Source organism: Canis aureus, chromosome 29 (genome assembly GCF_053574225.1).
Source record: "Canis aureus isolate CA01 chromosome 29, VMU_Caureus_v.1.0, whole genome shotgun sequence".
In the NCBI taxonomy this organism is placed as follows: Eukaryota; Metazoa; Chordata; class Mammalia; order Carnivora; family Canidae; genus Canis; species Canis aureus.
Window position 1 is genome coordinate 24792624 of NC_135639.1, and position 25964 is coordinate 24818587.

Consider the following 25964-nt stretch of genomic DNA (forward strand, 5'->3'; position numbering starts at 1 on the left):
TGATTTCAAATCGCACTGGGAGATACATGGTCCAGTACACTTAGTTTTTTTTTGTTGTTGTTGTTGCTTGTATTAAAGATTTTACTTATTTATTCGTGAGAGATAGAGATACAGGCAGAGGGAAAAACAGGCTCCCTACTGAGAGCCCGATGCAAGACTTGATCCCAGGACTCCAAGATCATGACTTGAGCCAAAGGCAGATGCTCAGCCACTGAGCCACCCAAGCACCCAGTCAGTACACCTAGTTTTGATTGAAGTCTAGAGGCAGTGACCTAATGCTCTTAATTCACCTTAATATCTTTACTTTCTTTTTTTTTTTAAAGTAATCTCTATGCCCAATATGGGACTTAAACCCACAATCCAGAGGTCAAGAATCACATGCTCTGGGGGCGCCTGGGTGGCTCAGTGGTTGAGCATCTGCCTTTGGCTCTGGTTGTAATCCCGGGATCCTGGGATTGAGTCCCACATTAGGTTTCTTGCAGGGAAACTACTTCTCCCGCTGCGATGTCTCTGCCTCTTCCTGTGTGTCTCTCATGAATAAATAAATAAAATCTTTAAAAAAAAAAAAAAATCACATGCTCTACTGATTGAGCCAGTGAAGGGCCCCAACCCTAATGTCTTTAAAAAAAGAATCTTAACTTTGCTCCTAACTTTCTGTTCACAGTTTTAGGATTCTTTTTTTTTTTTAATTTTTATTTATTTATGATAGTCACAGAGAGAGAGAGAGGCAGAGACACAGGCAGAGGGAGAAGCAGGTTCCATGCACCGGGATCCCGATGTGGGATTCGATCCCGGGTCTCCAGGATCGCGCCCTGGGCCAAAGGCAGGCGCCAAACCGCTGTGCCACCCAGGGATCCCCTGTTCACAGTTTTAGAATTAGGAGATCTGTTATACCAAGAGCTAAATGCTTTTGAATTATGTGAAAATCATTAGATAAGGGAAATAAACTCTAAGACTAGTTAATCTGAACATGATCATTAAATCCTTGTAATGGATTTTATATTTTAGGCAATGTTCTTCTGGACTATACTTTACTTTCATTCAGTTACTGTGGCACCTACCTGGCTAGTTATTCCTCTCTCCCAGAATTTGAACTGGCCATTTGGTAAGTTACAGCATGCTGCAGAATTCCTTTCATCGGATTACATTTTAATCTTGTCCTTTTGGATTGTAAAAAAGATATGAATGTGAAAAATCTGAAACAAGGTAAAAAAATGGAAGGAATAGAAGTCCTGATTATAAGGTTTAATATAGTTGCTATTTTTAGGCATAAAATTTGGCAGGGCAAAAGCTATATGAGAGCAAAACTATCATCTTTTGGTTAATGTGTTATAATATTTCCTTTGATAAAGTTTCATCTTTTTTTCAAATAAATGGTAGCTTTGAGTTGTTTGCTTCTTTTCCAGTAATGAATAAATTTCCAATAAATGAATAAATAATTAATTATTCATTAATTAATGAATAAATTATGATGTTCTGCATATTAGGGCTCAGTTTGAAGTAATTGTTTTTGGAGACATTAAAATAGTTACATGTTCAGAGAGTGGAACATTGCACCACGTTTGCCAGCTGTATAGGAAATACCTGTGGCTAAGGTACTCCCTTAGAAATATTCCTAAGAAACAATTGTGGTCTTTGCTAGGTCACTTCATGGGGCCAACTTCAAAGCTGTACTGACTCCTCCATGCATAATATAAACTCCTTCAGGGGGTAGTTTTTCTTGTAAGGGGAAGTACAAACTGTTCATGCAGCTTATTTTCTTTTAAATAGTTTATGCAGTTTCTTTTTCAGAAAACAACTTTATTGCAGTATAATTGACATATTAAGAACTGCTCATATATAAAGAATATTGTTTGATAAGTTTTGACTTGTATACACACCCATGAAACCATAACCATAATCAAGATAATAAATAGATGTCACTCCAAAAGTTTCCTTGTGCCCGTTTCTGATCCTTCCTTATTGCCCTTCCACACCCACCCTTAAACCATCCCTGTCCAAACCCTTGGCCCCTGCCTCCAAGCAGCCACTGATGTGTTTTCTATAACTGTGGATTTGTTTGCATTTTCTAGAATTTTATGTACAGAGAGTCATCCATTATGGATTTTTTGGTCTGTCTTTCATGCAGCACAATTATTTTTTACATGCAGCATAATTATTTTGAAATTCTCTTTTGCTGCTGTATGTTTCGATAGTTATTCCTTTCTATTCCATGAAATGAATATACCACAGTTTGTTTATCCACTCACCTATTGTTGGATAGATTAGTTTGCTGGGGCTGCTGTTAACAAAGTACCACAAACTGAATGGCTAAACCAACAGAAATTTATTGTCTCACAATTCTGGAGGCTAGAAGTCTAAGATCAAGGTGTAAGCAGTCTTGGTTTCTTCCAAGGGCTGTGAGGGAGAATCTATTATAGGCCTTTCTTGTCTTGTGAATAACTATATTCATGTTCACATGGTATTCTCCTTGTATATGGATCAGTCTCCAAATTTCCCCTTTCCTTTTTATAAGGATACTCATCCTACAGGAGTAGAACCACACTAAATGACCTCATTTAACTTAGTAAAGACCCTATTTCCAAATACAGTCACATTCTGAAGTACTGAGGGTTAGGACATCAACATATGAAGTTGAGGGAGACAAGTTCAACCTACACAATACCTAAGGATGAATAGAAACCAATCTGTGAAGAGGGTAAGGAAGAGGATTCTAAGCAGAGGAAAGGCATGTGCAAAGGCCATGAGATCAGAGAAAATATGGCAGGCTTGAGGGTTGGAGAGATCATAACAATGGCAACCAGAGATTAGCCATGAGAGGCAAGTCTAGGGGGTCAGTCTGAGGCCAGCTCATGAGCAGCCTTATGACTAAGTGACCATGTAGTTTATCATCCAAGTCAGGACACTTTTGAGAGTGAGAGGGGATATTGTTAATAATTAATTCAGACAGATACTCACCTTATGCCTAAGCCATGCTATTAGGCACATCCTTTATCCTAAAGGTGATGGGAGGCTATTAAAGGGTTATAAGCAGGGATGCGACGACATGAGCAGATCTGCATGCAAGAAGCCTCCTTCTATCCATATCATGGAAAGTATATTGGAGGGAAATAGGCATGAACATGAATCAGGCTTCAGTGATCCAGAGGAGAGGTGACTGTGACATGGTGGAAATAAGGACAGAGGGAAGGAGAGATTGGGGAGGTATTTAGGAGGCAGCACCATGGCACTGGGTGACTGACAATATTGGGTGTGGTGCTGAGGGAGACAGACAGTCAAGGGTTATACCCAGAGTTGTGACTTGAACAACTTGTGGTCATTATTGCACAACTCAGAAAGGTGTGGAGGGCATAGGTGGAGGGAAATTAAAAGAGGCAATGGGGGAAGACAAGTTGGGATAAGCTGAGGTGAAGGTGCCTGAGGTAAATGAGATAACTAGTTGAGGGAGCTGAGAAGACAAGTTTCTTTCATGTAGAGGAGTCTGGCTATGAGCCACCAATGGTTGGAATCGTGGTTCCCTGGTGTCGTGGGCCAGTCTGCCTCTATCTTGTTGCTCTTGGAGCATTGCCCTCATCTCTAGTCTAAAGTGCAGTACTACTGCCCATGTATTTTGAGGAACCAGTGGGAAGGGAAGGTCACAAACCTTTCTTAGAAGTTGCACACATCACTGCCACTTAGATCCCACGGACCAATTTAGTCACAAGCCATGTGGAGCTACAAGGGAGGCTGGGAAATGCGGTGATCATTGTGGGTGACCATGTGGCTGGCTAAAAACCAGGAGTTCTGTTACTCAGAGAAAGAAATGGAGAAGAGATGTTGGAGGACACAATGCCTCTGCCACAGATATACAGGACTGGAGCTCAGGAGAGAGCTGAAGACAAACATTTGGGAGTTGCTAAATCAAAGTGGTATTCAAAATACTAGAATTTAAAAATCCAAACAAACAAAATGCTGCAAGTGGATAAGAATGCTTAAAGAGGAACCTAGGGCAGAACCTAGAGGAGCACCAGTAAAAGGATCTGAAAGAGAAAGAGAAACCTCATAGGAAACACAGAAGGATCAGTTATGGAAGGAGGAAGGACACTGGGCATGGAGGGTTCCAGAATATACTTCATCCGGGATTCCTTAGAAACCAGAGCCTGAGGTAACAGCTCCTGAGCCACTTCTTTGGAAGGGAGTGCAACCCCAGGAAGGAAGTGGGTGGAGGTGGGAAAGGGGAAGGAACAAAGAAAGAGGAGAGCCAGGATGAGGGCTCATTACTTTATGAGCCAGCACTTGGTCCCAATTGCAATTGACTGATTGCTCAGTCTCACAGGTAGTCTTTTGAGAGGCTGAATGAACTACTTTGAACATGGACAGTCCTTGGGCAGTGACAGACCCTGGGCTGAGAAGAGGAGAGGAAGAGATGAAAGTTTAACCACTGATTCCTGTTATCCCGTCAATCAGGGTTCACTGCACAAAGTGTTAACTGCCACATTTTCAGATTTATTTAGACCTCCTGCATGTCATCTCCAGGGGCCCAGGGGAGCCTCTGGGCCTGTGGAGCAGGCGTGAGCTGAGGCACAGGGGGCGTTGTGCCTACATAAGTTTGGTCAAAGCCTGCACAGTTGGACAGCCACTGAGTCTGCTAGTCAGAACAGGTGATCAAGCTCCAGACAGGGGGAAGCTGGGAAGCCTGAGATGTCCCCTAAGAGGCATGTGACAGAGATACCAAGAGTCACTTCAGAAGGTAGGTATTTAGCAGTGTCAAATCCTGCAGAGGTTAAGTTATACAAAAACTGAGAACTTCCTATTTGATACAGGATGAAGGTGGATATTCGTGGGTCTTGGAGAGAGCTGAGTCAGTGGAATGGTTTTGACGGTGCAGGTATCCAGGCATGAGATTGGGAGTGAGAAAGAGGAGGCAGTGAGTTTAGAACAACTCAATCAAGGAGTTTGCCTCAAAGAGTAGGGGATAGGAGGAGAGACATGGAAGAGTGAGATTGAGGAAAGGCTTTTTTAAAGATGGCCGAGATGAACACTTAAGGAAGGAGTCATGAGAAACAAAGAGTCTGAAGATATAGAAGAGAAGGAATAATGGATAAACTAATGTTTCTTTTTTTTTTTTTAAACTAATGTTTCTAAGGAGACAAGACTAATGACCTAATGCACAGATGGTGAAATTAGCCTTAGGTCAGAGGAAAGACATGCCTTCCCCTGCAATAGGAGAGAAGAAAAGAATGATGCAGATCCAGACAGGTTGCTATGCTTGATAGCAGAAAATTGAGGGAAGTGGGGGTGGGGGGCGGATTCCCAGGTATCTTTTCATGGAAGTCTTTTCACTGAGAGGAAGAAGGAGCTGGAGTGGTTAGAGGCTTCAGGAGAGGGGAAAATATTAAAAATGGCTGCTTTAGAGAATGGAGAGAGAACAGACCAGAGAAACACAGCAGGATTAGAGGTTGTATTGAGGGTCCAGTGGGGTAGTAACCACAAAATTATGTCATGGACACACATAGTCCTATGATCTTTATCCCTATGTCTGTAGCAGCCTGGGCTTTCAGTTGTATCCATCCAGGGTTGATGGTTTGACCAGGCATCTGAAGCAGAAAGTCCAAAGATCCAGGGAACCCATGATACCAGTAATAGAATGGCTGACATGAAGGACTGGACATTTGTGATAGAGGTGGAAGGAAGTGAGAGCACAAGGGTGCCAAAAGGCAGAGCGAGCTTGGTAGATACTAATTCCAGTTTCCCAGTCTCAAGTCTGAATGGAATGCTGGCTCCTGGAGGAGTTAGCTCATTTATTTTTTCCTCCCATTTCATCTAGCAAAAGACTTTACCCATGGTAAGGATTCGGGATATTCTCTCAAATGGGTAAATGAATGAAATATTTTAAAGTACTGGTACTTAGATTTTAAGGGCACCTGGGTGACTCTTGGGTTAGGAGTCTGACTCTTGGTTTCAGCTCAGGTCATGAGATTCAACCCCATGTCAGGCTCTGCACAGAGTATGGAGTCTGCTGTGATTCTCCCTCTTCCTCTGCCCTTGTTCACACATCCTGTCTCTAAAAATAAATAAATAAATAAATAAATAAATAAATAAATAAATAAATAAATAAATAAAATTAAAAAGTACTAGTACTATGATTTTTAGAACTCAGTAAATGATTAATTGGTATCAATGTGTATAGTACATACAGATTAATATGGATTATTCATATTTAGCATATTGAAACTTAGACAATTGTTTTTCAGCAAGTGTGATGATATATTCCACTTTCTAGGTTTGGATGAGTTAAACTCAAATTTAACAAGGAGGACAAAATAGCCTCGATAGCAAATGAGAGAGTAATTCTTCAAAACACATAGTTATTTTGCTTAGAAGGGTACAGTATAATGATAAGCATAGTTATTAATTTGATATTAATATCATGGATTAAATAAATTGTATCATGAATTAAGGCTCAAATTTATGTGAATTGTTTTCAAATAATTAGATAAATGTTCTCAAGATGTGAAATTCAAATGAATTATTTTTTTACAAAACACAATTACCCTCTACCCTCTAAGGAACTGGGAATCAAGTGTCATTTTGTGCAAGAAGTCACAACCTGGTACGGATGTAAGCCAGATGACCTTTAACCCTATGAACTGGCACCAGCTGTGCTTATCAAGTCCAAGTGCAGTGACTGTATGGACCATTGAAAGAAGTAACCAGGAGCATTATCTCAAAGCAAAGTAAGAGACTTAGTGACTACACAGCCAAGTAGTGGTCTTAGTTTGCATTCATGTAATGTGATTGCATCAATTTGATGAATTAACTGGCTTTATATGTACATATTAAACATCTTAAATTATAACATCTTTCTACATATCTAATTACCTTGGAGTGATTGCTTGCATTTTGAAAGGATTCTTTATGACTTGATTTCTCAATGAGTTTCTTTTAAATATCAAGTCTTCCTTGAGCTTTTCCCAACATGGTCTAATTTACCGAATTTGATTTGCTCTTAGTATTCCAAAACATGCTTATTTATAAAAAGGATGGTTATGAATTTTTGCTCCTATTACTTTGATGCCTAACTAGAACATAAAAAATAAGAAACTTTTAGATATGTAAAACATAGATTTTGCCTTCAGACACATAATCTACAAACAGAAGGGCAGTCCATATAGTGAGGTCATGAGTTACCTGTTTAAATAGAACTAGGTCAAAAAGAAATTTTATGACCAATGTCCTGGTGATTAATAATAATGGTACCTTTGTTAAGGAGAGTTCAAATGCTCAAGGTGCATCTGAATGGACTATTCTCAGTATATTCCCCAAAGCCAAAGACTAAGTTGATATTGGACATGTGTATCCTTGAAATTGAAATTTTTGAAAAGTTGCCTTCTTAAGAAAAATGTCTAAATGCAGAACCCTAAAGAAAGATACCTCTTTCTGTTCAGTACTCCTTGTGTCTCGATTTCATTTTTATAAGAACCGAATAGTCAAATCTGTCTCTAGGCAGAGATGTTCATAAATGAGTAATGTCTCTATCAAATTCTTACCAGGTAGGCAGTAATTTATCCCAGCATTCTCCTTTTGCTTGCTTTGAATATTCTCCTCTAGTTCTGAATGTTGAGTTGTGATTTTTCTATAAGCAAATAAAGTGAGAGACAAGGTGAGTGGATTGTCCTGGTTCAGAAAGCAAGCAGGATTAGAAAACACTCAAGTCTTATATTTGACTAGTAGATACTGTTTTTACATGATAATTTTTCAAAATTATTTATCATGCATAAAACATAACCAAGGAAATTTTGAATTTAATGCATAAAGCCATGAATTCTTCACACACCCCTTATAAACCATATTATGGGTTAAAAAGACATAGGGTAGATTTGAAAATGAATTCTTGATATTAGAGATTGCAAAGGTAGCTACATATACAGATGGTCCTTGACTTAGATTGGTTCCACTTGAGATTTTTCGACTTTAGGATGATGCCAAAGTGATACACATTTAGTAGAAACTGTATTTCAAACTTTGGGTTTTGGCCTTTGCCCAGGCTAAAGATATGTGGTCCTATACTCTCCTGTGATGCTAAGCAGTGGCAGCTGCAGTTTCCAGTCAGCCACATGATCATGAGGATAAACAGCCTATCCTCTGACAACCATTCTGTACCCTTACAACCAGTCTTGTTTTTTACCTTCATTATAGTATTCAATAAACTACTTGAGATATTCACCACTTTATTTTAAAATGTATTGGCTTTGTGTTAGATGATTGGGGCCAACTGTAAGTTGGCAACTAATGTAGTTTGCCCAACTAATGTAAGTGTTCTGAGCATACTTACAGTAGGTGAGGCTAAGCTATGATGTTCAGTAGGTTAGGAGTATTAAATGCATTTTGACTTAGGGTATTTTCAACTTATGATGGGTTTATTGGAACATAGCTCCATCATAAATTGAGGAAGATCTATATGTTTATTTTGAATCACATTGATTTTTATTTGAATTAATTGCCAACATTTAATACGTTGAGAGATTTCTCATAAATATCCAGATTATGATAATCTCTTGAAATTTTGAAACCAGAATTCTCAACAAACCCTCTTGGCTGGAATTGAATGACACCTACTCCCTTTAGGAGGGAACACACTTTCCCATTTGCCACAGTCCCCTGCGACTCAGCTGCAGCTCATTTGCCCAGCTGCTGCTCATTTGCCCAGTCCCACCAATGTTCAAATGTATATAATTCCCACTTTAGATATTAACTTTGAAAAGTTTTTGAAAACTCCTGTATATTAATTTATAACTACATTATTTTTCTTTTGTGATATATATTCTTAAATCTACTACTTGGTGTTTATCTGGTTTGCTTGTTTGTTTTTTACACGTTACAATACCTCCTCACCTTGTTTATCACCAATGTATAGTGGTTATATCAGTGACCAGTCTTTGTTAATCTCATTATTCTGACTTCTCTTTTTTTCTGAAGGTCAGTAAAACTACCTATGGAAGATGGCTCATTTTTTAATGAAACAGATGTCATTTTCCCCACCTCATTGGCCAAGGATCTTATCTATGGACCTATACTCCCGCTGTCAGCCATTGCTGGGCTAGTAGGAGAGGAGGCAGAAACTTTCAGGGTAATTACCTGGCACCTCTTCCTGTTTGCTTATTTGATTCTCATAGTCATCCCATGAGACATGCAGGACAGAGAGGATCATCCTGTTTTCAATACAGATTGGCCTTGGAGACTACAAGAAATGAAGGCTCTGGAGTTTCCAGTTTGGTTGACTGGGAAGATGGTACTGATAAGAGGAACAAGGAGCCCAGACCTGATTTCAGTTTTGGACATATTGGATTTGGGGTGCTGGGAAGACATCCAGCAATAGACACCAGGTGGAAGCTGGGCAAGCGGAACTATTACTAGGATAGAGAAGGTAGAGCAGGAGACACTGATGTCAGAGTCATTACCACAGGGAGGTTAGTGGAGCACTGGAGTGGGGGAAGGATGATAGAGGAGAGAGGGTATCAGGGAAGAGAGCCAGAGAGGAAACTGATTTGTCAAGAATCAGGAATTAGAAAAAGACTCTGACAAGGGACACAGAAGTAGGAACAAATCCAAGCGAGAAGATCAAGGCCCTGGAAAATAGTGGAAGAAAACTTCAAAAGGGAGTTTGTTAACAGCTACACACTCATTCATTCACATATTTATCAAGCTCCTTCTATGTAACAGGCACTGTTTTAGGTGGTGGGATCATATGATCACCAACCAGGCATAATCCCTACCCTTAGAGCTTACATTCTATCAGGGAGACAGCAACAACAACAAAAGTAGGGAAATACATTAAATCATTGAAAAATGCAATAATTATTATAATGGGATAAATAGGAGGGGGATGGAAGTGAGGAAGAGATTAACATATGCTGGTCAAGGAAGGCCACTGGGAAGACAACACTCATCCTGAGATTTGAAGGACAAGGAGGCTCAAGTGGTACAAACAGGGTCAGGAGTGTTCAGGCAAGGGTGCTGTATGTGCAAAGGCCCTGGGGGAAAGAAGATAAATCAGTGTTTTTGAAGAAAGAAAATCTGTGGTGGCTGCAACACAGTAAATGAGGAGACTGGGGTGCAGGTGCAGGTCAAGGGATAGGCAGGGAGCAGAGACAGCACATGAGTGAAGATGAGGAGCTTGATTCTGCTAAGCCTCTGGAATTTATATTATGCTAATGTTTGTGTTAAAGCTCTAGGCCAAGGATAAAGGAAGTAGTAGCTCCCAAATGTTTTTGACCAGAGAATTAAGCTATAGATGTTAAAAATAATTTAATATGGTAATTGGTTTATTAAAAGTCTCTGGGAAGCAAGAGAAAAGGATGTGTATGCTCTTAGTATCTCCTCTAAAGGATGATTATTCATTTTTTAAATACAGAAGATGACCAATTCCTTTTAATAGCACAAATCCTAACCTGAGAAATACAACCACACTTAGCCACAATGGGGCAGCAAAGTAAATACAAATAGATCAGCCATCAGGCTTTACAGCTTGAAAAGAAGTTTCTGTGTTTAGTATTTGATGCCTAGGAACCCGTATTTTCAACTATCTGGAATCTTCTTCTGTAGCAAATTTCTGTAGGAGCACTCATCTTTCACATTTTGCATCAACAGGATGAACCCTACATAAAATACATAAAATTCAGGCATCTCTCTTTGTCATTCAAAAATGCTGTGAAATGCCTTCTTTACTTGAATGTGGAGTCACCATTTTTTAAAATGCTCATAATAAACAGAAATCTTTGCTTCTTAGGACTTGTGTACTCAGTGCATTTTAACCTTTTTCTGAAAACAAATTTAACACTAAAGTTCTACATTTTAAAAGTCACATAGGGAATGTTCATAAAGCCATATGCTTCACATTTATACTAGAAATTAATTTTTCCAATATTTATTTTTCATCTGATAGATAAGTAAGGTGAGAAAAATGACTAAAACAGTAATTATGTCTGTACAATGGGTGAAAGCATAACCAAAAATAGATCTCAAAGGTCTTGATTCTATTCCTTCATTTGAATGACATTTCTTGTGACCTGGGTACCAACCAATGGCAAAGAAATTAGTAATGAACTGATCTATATGAGTCTTATAAATTGACAAGCTATGGACTTTTATAAAATTACAAACAATAAATACTCCCATTATGTCTCTTATAGCTAACACTATAAACACATTATAGGCCTCTAAATAGGCCAGCATCACATTACACAACTTATTTTAGGCCTGAGAAACAGTATCCAGCAGTCAAAGGGGAGCAATCAAAGGCAGATGTTATCTGGGCAGAAATTGGATCCAAGATAATGAATTTTATCTCAAGTGTCCAATGTTCTTTTTCCATCTACCCCCCCTTTTTTTTAAACAGAAGTCACTAAATAGGAATTCAGCTTGTAAACTGAACTATGCTGAAACATATTTAGATGCTTACATTTTCTAAAGCAATATTAAGTTCAGTTTTTCATGTTCAGTCTTCAAGTGATCAAAATGTTTGATTTATGACTCCAGAGAGATGAACAATGAGGTGGTGCTAACAAATGTTTTTAAACACTACTGGCACGTTTTTCATTTAAAATTTTTAGAATTTTTAGAATTAAAAATTACGGTTTCTGCTCACATAATCCATATAGTATTACATTCATTTTTATTATTTTTAATTTTTTACAAAGATTTTATTTATTTATTCATGAGAGATACCAAGAGGGAGGCAGAGACACAGACAGAGAGAGAAGCAGAGAGAGAGAGAAGCAGGCTCCACGGAAGGAGCCCAACGAGGGACTCTATCCTGGGCCTCCAGGATCAGGCCCTGGGCCAAAGGCAGGCGCCAAACTGCCGAGCCACCTAGGTGTCCCCTTAAATTCATTTTTAAATGGCACAAAACATATTTATTGATGAAAGAGAGTAATAGAAAAATAAGCCCAGGTTTATCTTAAAGTAACAAAAGTCACACACAGTACTAGTTTAACATAATAAAGCCAGAAAATTTAAAGTTTTAAATCTTCACCATCTGTTGCATACACATAGATCCGCTGGTGTGAGAACCAGATGTATGTGTTTTTTTTAAGATTTTTGAGCCCATTGCCATAACAGATAAGAATCTGTCCCTTTGTGATAGATAGCCTAAGGTTAGATGTCATCAATACAACCCAAGAAACTTTTAAATAATGGTGATTAAATAATGGCATTCAGTGAATAAACTCTTCCCTGTGAGTCAAATCTCAATTAGATAGCACAAAAATGTCATCAATCAGCAGCAGTTTAATCCTTTCAGGTGGTTTTGCCCCCACCTTTTGGCCCATAGGGTGGCCAGATTATTAATCAAGTATTTATTTTCTAACAATCCAAGGCTACCAGGGCCTGAAATAGATCAATCATTGACCAAAGTCAATATGTCCTTTTAAAGAATCATCATGGTGACTTTTGCTATGTATGATTTTTGCCTTAATCATATTTCCTGGTCCATTCTAAATGATAATTCTCTCTTCACACTTCCTTCATTCCACCAAGAGGAACCAAGTGCTTTCTTATCATCAGTGCTCCCATAATATTTAAACACCCCTCTGCTATAACTTCCCATGTTTTCTGATTCTGATATTGGTTGATAAGTCTTCTTCCCTCAACAAATGACCATCCTATTGAGAAGAGGGATCCCTTGGGACCTGGTACAATACCTGGTATATAACCAGCATCTGATAAATATTTGTTTAAACATCAATTACATAACAAAGTTAGATCTGTTGAGAATCTAGTAGAAATAGTTACTTTGATAGTACCACACCTGCTTTACCTTGAACAAACCAGTCCTAATTAAAAGGACAGTACATAATACATTATTCAAATAATTGAGTAATTATCAGAAGGGTGGCTTACATATATTGAGGAGGTTTTTTTGTTGTTGTTGTTTGTTTTTTAGATTTTTATTTATTTGAGAGACAAAGACAGAGATAGTGAGAAAGGAGGAGAGGGAGAAGGAAGCTCCAAGCTGAACAGGGAGTCAAATGTGGGCCTCTCTCTCAGGACCCTGAGATCATGACCTGAGCTAAAGGCAGATCCCCAACTGATTGAGCCACTCAGGAGTCCCTATTTACTGTTTTAATGGAAAAATAACTATATAGGTTTATGGTATTCCCCAACTGTGGAACCTCTTCCAGATTCTGCTTTCTTTTTCTCCACAGTGCTTTTCAACATATAATATTCTAGATATTTAACTTCTTAACTTATTTTTATTCTGTTTCCCCTCACCAGGACGTTAACCCTGTGAGGCCAGGGATTGTTTTGTCTATTTTGTTCACTGCTACATCCCTATACCTAGAACGGTACCTGGAATGTCTTAATAAGCATCCAATAAATATTTGTTAGATGAATGAAAAGGTGAATGAAAGAATGAAATAAACATGGAGTCCTCAAGGAATTTAAAAATCCTATTAATTTGGCCAATAGCTTATTAAAAAAATGTTTTCTGTTCCAATAGGTGTAACAATCCTAAAGAAAACAAAAGTATTGTGTTATAACTAATGCAATTCTAATTAATGCTATAGCATAACACAAAGCACAGGTAGTACTAAATGTTACGTCCTCAAATAAATAAGTGTGTAAACTAGTATGTTTGATTTGTTTAAATAGAAAAAAAGGAGTACTGTTATGACAGTATCCTGAATGCCACATTTTAATCAATGCTGAGGGGAAGCATATGCCCTAAAAAGCTGCCACAGCTGCCTTGACCCCCAGGAAGGAGAGCAGGTAGGCCTATACTTATAAGGAGAACTGCCCCATGCTGATAAAGATAGCTCTCCCCTGCCAGACATGAGTATTTAAGGCTGCAAGGGCCATACCACTGAGGTATTACCATCTAAGGCAGAGATCAACAAGCCATGACAAGTTTTGTTTGGCTCCAAGCTAAAAATGTTCTCTTACACTTTTTAAAGGGATGTTTAAAAAAATAATAGGGATATGAGACAGAGACCTATGAGTCCATAAAGCCTAAATATTCACTGTCTCTTCCTTTACAAGAAAAGTTTGCCTTATATCCTTGTCCATGTTATTTTTACTCCCCAAAGCCAACTTTTCCTTTAGGTACATTCCATAGATTTTGTAAATTCTCTTTGAGTTTTCCATGGTATCAAAATCACATAGGATATTTCATGAACCAAATTAGAGAGGCCTCCAGAACCAGTCAAGTGTCCTCTTCTCATTTCCCACAAAAGCTAACTAAGCAAAAGATCTAGGCCAACCTCTCCTTAGCCACTCCAGGAAAATCATACCCGTCCTCCACTGCAGAATCAGGAGGATGAACGTTGATGAAAGATTTCCTCAAAAAGAGTGATTTTTAGCTAGATAATGACTTTCTTAGATTCAAGATATCAAAGAAGTCTACCAAGGAACAGTGTAGAAGTTACTACTCAAAATTTTCATGAAAACCTGTAACACTAGAACTCCAAATGTGTTGGCAAGACCATCTTATATATTCTTACTGAATTAAAATATAGACAAATGGAGCAAGGAAGGATAAGTTCACTTAGCTCTTGGCAAATGGCAGGACCAATGAATGTAATAAGCCTATATTCATGTTTCTTTCTGGAAGTTTTTTTTTAAAAGATTTTATTTATTCATGAGAGACACACACACAGATAGGCAGAGACACAGGCAGAGGGAGAAGCAGGCTCCACGCAGGGAGCCCGACGTGGGACTTGATCCCGGGTCTCCAGGATCACGCCCTGGGCAGAAAGCGGTGCTAAACCTCTGAGCCATCTGGGCCGCCCTCTTTCTGGAAGTTATTTATTGGGTATTTCTCTGGCTCTTAAGCCATTAATGCTCTCTTAACACAAAGTTTTTCATCTTTCCCTAAAGCCTAAAGATGATCTATATCCTTCGCTTCACCCATCTATACATTGCTGGACTCCAACAAGTGACCTATATGTTGGCTGTGAAGAAGGTCATCTTTTAATGATTAATGGAGAAACCTTGAAAGTGACTGTACTTAAGATAGAAGACACAGTAGCAAAGGGTGAGAAACTGCTTTATTTCATTATTCCCAGAAGTATAGCCATTGGTGATGGTTTCACACTTGAAGATAGATGTTTGTTCCCTATTTTGGGGAACATCTTTGATTCTTTTCTTTTATCCCATAGTTCCCAGGTCCCGTGGGTGTTCCTCATAGCTAGTGTTTATTGACTAGTCTATGCTTTAGGCATTCTGCTATATTCCACATGATATATTTCCTGTAACCCTTCAAACACTTTATAAAGAGATACATTTTCATTGCCATGAGACAGATGAAAAAATGGAAGCATTGATTCCCAAGCTCACATAACTAATAAATTGTGGAGTTGACACCTGAACTCAGGCAATAGGACTTCAGATCCAAGTTCTTAGCTGTATCCTTTCCTATATATATGCCTGTTCTGTTTAATTTAAGCAAATTATGCCCTTTCCTGCCCTCTACTCTCTCAAGGCCTTCTTTCACATTGACCTCTTTTAAGTTTAACTGCCATCTTGAAAATTACGTTTGTGTTCCTTGTATAGAATTTCTAAGAGAATGTGATCTGTTCTTAGATCTTCTGTCCATTCCTGGTCCCATCAACTGTGGCCAGGGTTGGGCTTTAGTCACAGAAGCTAATGTCCACTCATTAGGGGCTAGGTGTAGACCTTTTGAGAAGAGAGCCTCACCAGCACCAGCTCCCCAATCTGTCCAATGTACTCTGCATTCCAGTTTGTCTTAGTATTTCACATCTTGATTTCTGCAGCAACCTTAGCACTCACTTCATTGACCTTAACCAACAGCTAACCCAAACCAGGTGTCTCATCCCTGTCAAACCGTCCTTCTTAAAGACCACTTCAACATGCAATTCAAGGACTGTTCTGCCTTGGTTCCAAGCCCTTTCTGATCTGATCCTACCTGCTCCACTGACATTATTTCCTTCTACCCACCAGGATGAGTTTTCTGATCTAGCCAGTCATTTCTTCTCGTCATTTCACAAACCTGTCTCCTAGCTCACTCCTTTGCCAATATACTCTCTGAATCCTTAAGTTTCCAGCTAAATACCACCTCCTACAAGTTTCCCCCAGGGCAGTGCCTCTCATCTATTCCTGCTCCTATTTCTCTGGTTCAGACATCATTGAGGCCATTAAGTTTGACTTTTCCTGCTCCAGCCCTGCCTTCCTTTTACTGTCCCTCTACCCTCCAGGTTAAGTTTTCTCTAATCTAGTATCCATAGTACCATCCCAAAGCTCTCTAAAAGGTAAACCTCTTTTGTGGCCTGCCTTCCCAGTTCCTGCTCCTCCCGCACAAGCCTTAGAGAAGTTCTCATTGTTCCTGTGCTGTCTCCAAATTCTACCTGCTGGCATTTGTAGTTATCTTTGTCTAGGCTGTCCTTCTCTTCCTTGTTTACCTAGTGAGATCATCCTCTGTGGAGCCTTCCCTGTCTCCACCACAACCTTAGGGATTCTATCAGACTCACTCCCTTGTTAGAGACTCATCCTGTGCTTTTACAATGTCCTGTGTGCATGTCTGTCTTTCCCATCAGGTATCAATTTTCTGAAGTCAGGAACTGTGTTTTACTCATCATTTGGCTCCAAAGTTTAACACCTGTATGTCTTTGTAAAATGAATTCTAAAGCAATGTTTCTCATGTCCAAACTTCTGTCACATCTGTAATGTTATACACAATTTAGGACTTAATCATGTATAATCTTATATTGTTTACTATTTCCTTCCTGTATACTATTCCTAATAATTTTCATAGTATAGTATATATACTTTCATATAAATATTTGTCTAATGTCTACAATGTGGAAGACACTAAGCAAGGTGCCTCAGAGGTGACATAAATGGCAAATATATGATCTTATAATTTCCACCCTTGAGGGATTTATATTTTATTAAAGAGAATTAAACAAGTAGATAATTATAGCCAGGTGGATTAGATAATTTCATTAAAGAGAAACTTAACAAAGTGCTATGGGAATTCAAATGAGGGAAACAGGCCAAGTTAAGTCATTTTGAAGGTTGCATTTGAAATGGGCATTGCAGGATGGGTTCACAGATAGATAAGCGTAGATGGAGTTTTGGGCAATGATATCTGTGGACAAGAAAAACTGGGGAGGATTGAGATACAAGAAATGGACCAGTCTGTCTGGAGCATTGAGTGTTACATGGGGCTAGTGGAGAACAAAGGGACATATATATCATGTCTGACCTTGAATGTCCAGCTAAGGTACTTCTACTTAATTCAGCTGACAGTGGACAGACATCAAAAACTCCTGAATGGGGATGTACCCCAACTGGAATTGTGCATGGGGATATTAATTTAGTCATCATCCAAAAAAGGATGATACTAGAAGCAGGTACCAAAAGCATCAGGCACCTAGACTAGGCCTTGAGTGATAAGAACCTGGACTCTAGTGGTATTTGTATTGGAAAAGAAGGAACTGTTGGGAGGTGAATAGTCTTTGAAGGAAAGGACAGTATGCTTCTTATCATGTGGCAAAATGCCAAGCACGTAGTATATAGTAAACAAATAATTTGATGAATCCTCTCTTAGTTTTTGATCGTATAGTTCTCATGGTTTGTCTACATAAAAGGTAATTTACTTTTGTTCTTTTCCCCCATGGACAATGTTTTATTCATAACAATTATTCTTATAGAATATTTTTTCTTTTCACTTTTTTAATCTACTTTATTTACTGAAGTTTGAATTTACATACCATAAAATGTACAAATCTTAAGTATGCAGCTGGATAAGAAATTAGGTTTGGGTTTATTTATTTTTTCCTGTCATCTTAAAATCTCTGACAATGCTTTTCTAAAATAAGAAAATATATTTGCTATATAATTCTACAATGTTAGTTCCACAGATCTGATGATACAGAACTTTAAAAAGAAACTCATGTGATTTACATTAGTAGTCAATGCTGAGCAGCTTTTATTATTCATTGTTTGGAAGGCATCATACCACATATTCTGATAGGAAGTTGATTTTTAGAAAGGATTACAAAAAAATGAATAGTCCTAGGAAAGCAAATGAGATTAATTACTTTATATTGCACTTTTAGTTATGTGCCACCTGTTTTATCTTGTTTTTCTTTTCCAAAAGAGAGAAGAAACCTTATCAGTCCAGTCACCATGGCATATCAGAAGGGAGGCGTGCTGATTTCTGGAATTGTAATTATTTTTTTCTTCAAAATTAATTGTTGTCAAGAATATATACAATTTCAAAAAAAAGAATATATACAATTTCCACTTGCTGCTACTTATTATTATGAGTCATAATTTGGGATGTCAGGTTCTATCAGATTATTAACTAAAATTGTTTCCTTTTTAAAAAATAAATAAATAATAAAAAATAAAATTGTTTCCTTTTTGGATGCTATTAAGAAACTTTTTATATGAAAATTTTTCAAATGTATATGAAAGTAGAGACAACAGTGTAATGGGCTGCCATATATCTAGACTATTGCAAATAATCAAAAATAGAATTAAAAACTCCAGGCCTAGGGTGCCCGGGTGGCTGTCAGTTAAGCATCTGCCTTCAGTTTAGGTAATGATCTCAGGATCTTGGGATTGAGTCTCACATCAGGCTTTCTGCTCAGTGAGGAATCTGCTTCTCCCTCTCCCTCTCCCTCTCCCTCTCCCTCTGTGCTCTCTCTCTCTCTCTCAAATAAATAAATTAAATCATTACAAAAATAAAAACTACAAGCCCCCTAGAACACCTAATATCTGTCACCCAACTTCATGCCTTTTTGTATACTAAATACATTAGGTTGTCAGACACAAATGGAACCTTTTGTCTAAGCTTCAGCCTAGCTTCTTGTACATGTCATTTAGCTTACATGTATTATACTATTATTGTTCATATTAGAATTAGCATTAATGGCCTTCATTTACTTGGCACTTACTTTGTGCCAGGCACCATGCTACGTCCTTTGCTTATATTATCCTATTGGTTCTCATAATGATGCTATCAAGTAGGAACTATTAATAACCTCCTTATACAAAGGAAGGAGCCAAGCCTTACAGCGTTGGTAGCCAGTAAATGGAGTTGCTGAGACTTGAACCTAGGTGTGTCAAACTCCAAAGACTTTGCTCTCATTTATTAGAGTATACAGCCTCAGTTAAGTATGAAAAGGGGTCAGACTGCAGTGCTTTTCACAGTGTTGGAATCAGTGCTAAAGTTCAGAGCTGACTTACACTAAAATCTGAGATCTACTGGTAGATGGCCCAAGACCGCTATTAGCTTTGTCTCTTCCATTGCCACAGATCGCATTTCCAGGACCCTGAGAGCAGTTAGGCCGTGATGACAAGAGATGTAGCTCCATCAATGAGAAGCAATCTTGAGCTCATAAACCTACACTCAGCTGGTGATCCATTCCCCTCCCCTGCAGACTTGCAACAGACTATTATCCTTGCACCCCCTCCCAGTGCTCCACTTCCTACATTTAGTCTGCATTAATGACCTCTTATGACTCTTGTACTTCTCAAAACCACCCTAGGCATTTTTTACTTTTATTTTTATTTTTTTCAGAGAAAGCACAAGCAGGGAGGGGCAGAGGGAGGAGAGAGAATCTTAAGCTGGCCCTATCCTCTGCGCAGAACCCAATGCAGGTCTTGATCCCATAACTCCAAGACCATGATCTGAGCTGAAATAAAAAGTCCGATGCCTCACCAATTGACCCCATAGGCGCCCCTCACCCTTGGCATTTTTTTTTTTTAGCATTTTTTAAAGCCCAGTTTAGAGACTCTTGGCTGACTCAATTGGTAAAGCACGTGACTCTTGCTATTGGTGTTGTGAGTTCAAGCCCCACATTGGGTGTGGAGATTACTTTAAAAATAAAATTTAAAAAACTAAACAAATAGTTTATAGGAATAGTTGGAGCATCTACTCCATGAGAGATGGAGAATGATGATGAGTTTGGAGAAAGCACCTTGCATGTTTTGTCCCTCAGTTCCCAAATATGTGAACTCAGCCATCTCACTAATGTATATACTTGATAGTGGGATCTAATCTAGAAATGATGGATTAATTTGCCCAAAGCCTCCTCACTACTGTGAATATAACTCAAATTCCTCTTGAGAATAAATGAACCTAAGTCTGTTTACAGCCAACCAACCAACCAACTGATTTTTACTGTTTCTAGCAGGGTGAGAAATGCGATAGGAAGATTAAAGGAAATAAACAGCACACTTCCTACCTTTGGGTATTTAGGGAGAAAATAAATGCACATAATAATGGTTAAAGAAACGCACATAGTAATGATTAACACATTAAGGCTAGTGTTCCTTGAAGTAAGGAGACTGCTATATGCAAACCACATAATGAACTGCTTCATTTGCCCTATCTCCTAATAATGAAGAAAGTGGTAAAAAGATAGATGCTAGATGGATGGAACTAGAGGGTATTATGCTAAGCAAAATTAGTCAGAGAAAGACAAATACCATATGATTTCATTCATTGGTGGAATTTAAGAAATGAAACAGGTGAACATAGGGGAAGGGAAGGAAAAATAAAATTGGATGAAAGTTGAGAGGAAGGCAAATTGTAAGAGACCCTGAAGTCTAGGAAATGAAGTCCCCTTGCTGGAGGGGAGATGGGTAGGGGGGAGGGATAACTGGGTGATGGGCATTAAGGAGGGTACTTGATGGGCTGAGCACTGGGTGTTATATGCAACTGATGAATCACTAAATTCTACCTTTGAAGCTAATAAAACAAAATTCCAACCTTATTAAAGACGATCTTACTTGAAAAAAAAAGATAGATGCTAGAGAAGTTCAAAGAAAGGAGATATCAGTAAAATTTTAGGTCACAAAATTTTGTGTCACAAAAGAGATAAAATTGAAACTTGACCAGGAAGGGTGGTTAAAAGTTGCTTAAATAAAGATAAGACAGGGCATTCTAGATAATGTAAACATTGATGATGATTCCAAAAATAAACTGTGGTTGATAGTCAATAAGTCTTAGTCATTTGACATGGATATTCTGTACTGATTGAGACTGATTTTCTGTGTTTATATCATTGTTTTTGGTCTCTAGGATGGCTTTGTGTATTCTTTTATTATTAAAGATTCAACTTACAAAATAGAGACTTTCCTTGATGTTGAAGAGCCCGTGGAACATATGAGGTTTTCTCCAAATTGCCAAATGTTGCTGATTCAAACAGACAAGGTATGCTAGATGACAATTTCCTGATAGACAATTTTCAAATATTATTATTATTATCATTGCACTACAGGAATGAAGGGCATAGTGCTGCAAAGTGATCCTCTACAAGTCAGAACTCCTTAGGTTACAAATGAAAAAAATACCTAATTTAATAGACCTAAATAACAAAGAGGGTTTTGTTTGTTCATTTATTTGTTTTTGTGCATGTAACTAAAAGAGCAAGGAGTTAATCTGAATCCAGGGGCTCCTCTGATGCTGCTGGCCTTGTTTTGTGACCATATTTTGGTTCTGTTTCCTCTCTGCTATCACTCTTCCCATGCAGATTCTCCATCTGAGAAGTGTCAAGAGAGCCTTCTGCAACTCCAGTTTTTATTTCTTCCCTCATGGTGACAATTGTGGAAAGACATCACAAAAAAATGTCCTTGAATTTAGACTCATTGTATTTACTTGGGTCACCTCTCTACCTCTGTGGCAATTACTATGTCCAGGAGGATTCTAAGCTGTCATTGGCAAGACCTAAGTCACATGCCTACCCTTGGACCCTGTGTAGAGTCAACCCAACCAAACATGGACTGATATTAGAGTTATGGATGATTCTCTAAGGAAAATATGGGTTCTGTAAAAGAAGAAGGGCAGGGGAATAAATACAAGGTAAAATGAAATATCCACCTCAATTATTATACTGTTAGAAAGACTCCTAATTAATGGAATGATTCTCAAAAGTCAGTATTAGCAATAGTTTATATTGTGAGACAATGACTTTAGGTGGATTATAAAGAAAGATCAATGATTTTTTGCCTAAAGGAAACTTAAGTTTAAATATAGAAAGATTTCAGTTGCTGGTAAGTAAATACCCAAAGTTAACTGTGCTGGAGCACCTGGATGACTCAGTCAGTTAAGCATTTGCCTTTGGTTCAGGTCATGATCTTAGGGTCCTGGGATTGAGCCCCATATCAGGCTCTCTGCTCAGAGTCTCCTTCTCCTTCTCCTTCTCCTTCTGCCTGCCACTCTGCCTAGTTTTGCTCTCTCTGTCAAATAAATGAGTAAATAAAATCTTAAAAAATAAAAACAAAAACCACTGTTCTAACTATGTTTTAATAAATAACAAATAAATGACAATCCTAAAATATCTATGGAGGACAGGAAACAATAAAAAAATGTAACATAACAGGAGGGAGAAAGACTGAAATAGAACTTCTATAAGAGAAACTATACTAAAAAAGTAAAAATTAAATGAATATGTCTGACATGGGGTTGGACAAAGCCAAGGAGAAAGTTAATGAATGGAGATAATTCAAAAGAAGTTATATAGAATGTAGCCCAGATATTCAAAAGCAGAGGGTATATGGAAGGGAAAATAAGAGACATGAATAATACAGTGTATGTTTGATTGGAATCCCAGAGAGGAGAGCGAGTAGGGCACAGACAGTATTTAAAGAGATATTTTCCAGAACTGATTAAAGATATGAATTTACAGATTCAAGAGGTCTATTCACTCTCAAGCAGAATACTAAAAACGTGACCATACCTGGACTTAACAAAGTGAAACTGTTGAAAACTGAAAACAGAAAATCTTAAAAGCAATCAGAAAGAAAAACAGTTTATTTCAAAAGAATTTCAATTAGACTAACAGCTGACTTGTCTGTGGCAATAATGCAAGTAAGAAATAGTGAAGTGTTATCTTCTGTGTAGAGCAGGGATCAGCAAACTATGGCTGCGTAGGCCCCAACCAGCCTGCTGCTAGTTTTTATAAATCAAGTTTTACTGGAACACAATCATACTCATTGTTTATGTATTATCTATGGCTGCTTTCACACTAAGTAGTTGTAAGAGATCACATCCAAAGCCTAACATATTTACTATTTGTCCATTTGTTGAAGAAGTATGCTGACCCTTGATGTAGTGAAATAAGGTAACTATCACCTAATAGAATTCTGTACCCAATGAAAGCACTTTTCAGTATAAGAGTGAAAAAAGGCATTTTTAGATGCTCCCAGACCATTACTAGGAAAATTCTAAAGAATGTATTTCAGACAGAAGGAAAATGATCCCAGATGGAAGGATTATGTTGCAAGAATGAATAATAGTAATAGTAACTGTGTGGAGAAGTGTAAATAAACACTGCCTATATAAAACAGTAAAAATAATGTGAGGTTGGGTTTAAAAATAGCATTGAATTAAAATTCCAGACAACAATAATGTGAACTAGAAGGGACGGAATAAATGGAAGAAAGTGTTTCAAGTTCATTATTTACTTTCCCAAACAGAAAGTAAAGGTTTTAAGTAACCTTGTAGTGTTTATAAATTAAGTATGCCTATTATAAGTTCTAAGGTAACCACTAAAAGAACTGAAACAGTAGATGAAATTTCTACACTGTAGATGAGGAGAGTGAAATGTTTAAAAAAAAGCAATCCAAGACAAAGTTAGAAAAGAGAGAAAAAAACAAAACAAGAAAGTAGAAGAATAAATTAAAATGTAATATTTAAACTCAAATATATTAGTAATTACAATAAAAGTAAAACAGAATAATAAATATAGTTAAAAGGCAAAGGTTGCAATACTGGATTTTTTTAAAAAAGCAAAACCCAATTATATACTATTTACAACTGACACAGCTGAAGTATAAGTATACAATAAGATTGAAAGCAAATAAAAATACAAAATACAGAAACACTGAAGGTAAATTGAAAATTGAAAGAAAGGGTAGCCCAGGTGGCTCAGCAGTTTAGTGCCGCCTTCAGCCCAGGGTCTGATCCTGGAGAACCAGTATCGATTCCCATGTTGGGCTCCCTGCATGGAGCCTGCTTCTCCCTCTGCCTGTGTCTCTGCCTCTCTCTCTCTAATAAATAAATTTTTAAAAAATTAAAAGTAAATAAAAAGACAGAAAAAGTTCTAACATGAACCTTAAAAAAAAGAAAGCCAGTGGTGCTATATTAATATTAGACAAAATAAATGTTCTGGCAAAAATCACAACTAAAGATAAATGACTTTATTTCAAGAATAATAAAAGGTTAAATTCACTAGTAATATATGAAAATTAAAAATATATAGGTATTAAATAACAGTCCTAAAATATATAAAGCAAAATGTGACAAAATGACAAGGAGAAACAAAGTCATTATCTCAATGGAAGCCTTTAATATACTTTTCTCAGTACATGATAGAATAAACTGTATCCCCAACACAGCAGCCAAAGTGAGAAACACTTTTCCATTTTCTCTTCAGAACCTTCCAGTGATTCCCCATGTTATTCTGACTAAGAGCCAAAATCCTCACTATGCTTTACTATCCCTTCATGATGTGGATTCTCCTCACCATTTGGCCTGATCTCCCCCTACCCTGCTTCTTGTTTGCGCTGCTCCAGTCATACTGGCCATCAGGCATATTCTTTAACTCACCGAGCATGTTCCTCCCTCACAGTGTTTGCACTAGGTGCTCTCTCTGTCTGGAATGTTCTTCCCACAGAATTTCAGGAATCCTTTCTTTCCTCATTTCCTTTAAGTCTTTTTTTATTTTTTTTATCATTCTTTTTTTGGTATATTTTTTTATTGGAGTTCATTTGCCAACATACAGTATAACACCCAGTGTTCATCCTGTCAAGTGCCCCCCTCAGTGCCCGTCATCCAGTCATCCCATCCCCCCACCCACCTCCCCTTCCACTTCCCCTTGTTCGTTTCCCAGAGTTAGGTGTCTCTCATGTTTCATCACCCTCTCTGATATTTCCCACTCATTTTCTCTCCTTTCCCCTTTAATCCCTTTCACTATTATTTATATTCCCCAAATGAATGAAACTATATAATGTTTGTCCTTCTCCAATTGACTTACTTCACTCAGCATAATACCCTCCAGTTCCATCCATGTTGAAGCAAATGGTGAGTATTCGTTGTTTCTAATGGCTGAGGAATATTCCATTGTATATATAGACCACAATTCTTTATCTATTCATCTTTCGATGGACACTGGGCTACTTCCACATCCTTCAAGTCTTTCAGGTCACTTCCATAAAGCCTTTTTGGATACTCAGTTCACATTCTTATTTTGTCGTGTCATATCCTCTTTCCCTGCTTTATTTTTTAATTCTTACAAGCACTGCTGTTTAACTTACAGTATATCTTATTTAGACACCTTGTCCATTGTCTGAATCCCCCAGCAAAATGTAAACTCCATGAAGGCAGAGAATTGTTGTCTGTTTTGTCCTCCGATGTAGGTTCAGCATCCAGAGCAGTGCCTGGCACAGTGTAGCCACTCAATATTTGTTGAAGGAATGAATGAAAGGTAAAATTAGTAAATATCTATCAAATTTAGACTCTACAGAGTTGTTTTTTTTTTTTTTTCAGATAAACAAGAACAGAAATATTCACTTTTAACTTGAGTAAACCTGAAAAACTTGTGTTAGTTGAAAGCTGACTTCTTTGCTAGTTAAGTGCCCACACCATATTATGGTTACTTGGCAGAGTCACAACTAAAAGGATACATTTTTTTGAGAGGTGAATTGGCAGCTGAGAATGATAAAGAAGTCATAAAGTAACAGCTGCAGCCACATCTCCACAATTTCCACAAAGGCTTATTTAAAAGTTTGTACCAGTGCCCACCATGGTCTAGTATGTAGTAAGCCTTAATTTACCTTCACCAATTTTCAATTTTCCACATTTTCCTAATTTTTTGTATAAATAGACATTATTTTGGGGGTCAGAAAAAATATTTGTTCTGTTTTATAACTTAAAAAACAAAGGATTGGAGTTGGAGAGAAGAAGAAAGTCCTATTTATTATTTTAAATTATGAATGAATGAATGAATTAA

General features: G+C 37.8%; 1 protein-coding gene and 1 long non-coding RNA gene across 4 annotated transcripts in view; one reads left to right on the plus strand and one right to left on the minus strand.

Moving 5' to 3' along the window:
• The window catches only part of CFAP43 (cilia and flagella associated protein 43), a 112593-nt gene that overhangs the window by 8625 nt on the left and 78004 nt on the right, over positions 1-25964 (plus strand). For all 3 annotated transcript variants that reach the window (XM_077877741.1, XM_077877743.1, XM_077877742.1), the window contains exons 3-8: positions 1009-1105; positions 6549-6716; positions 8959-9109; positions 14857-15013; positions 18101-18168; positions 21035-21166. In XM_077877741.1, coding sequence (XP_077733867.1) covers positions 1009-1105; positions 6549-6716; positions 8959-9109; positions 14857-15013; positions 18101-18168; positions 21035-21166 — 773 coding nt within the window. The remainder of the gene's footprint in view (positions 1-1008; positions 1106-6548; positions 6717-8958; positions 9110-14856; positions 15014-18100; positions 18169-21034; positions 21167-25964) is intronic.
• LOC144301160 (uncharacterized) lies at positions 5518-25684 on the minus strand. Its single transcript, XR_013367962.1, has 3 exons — positions 24990-25684; positions 7530-7615; positions 5518-6043 (listed from the first exon to the last, which is right to left on the minus strand). It is a non-coding gene; the product is annotated as an uncharacterized LOC144301160 (long non-coding RNA).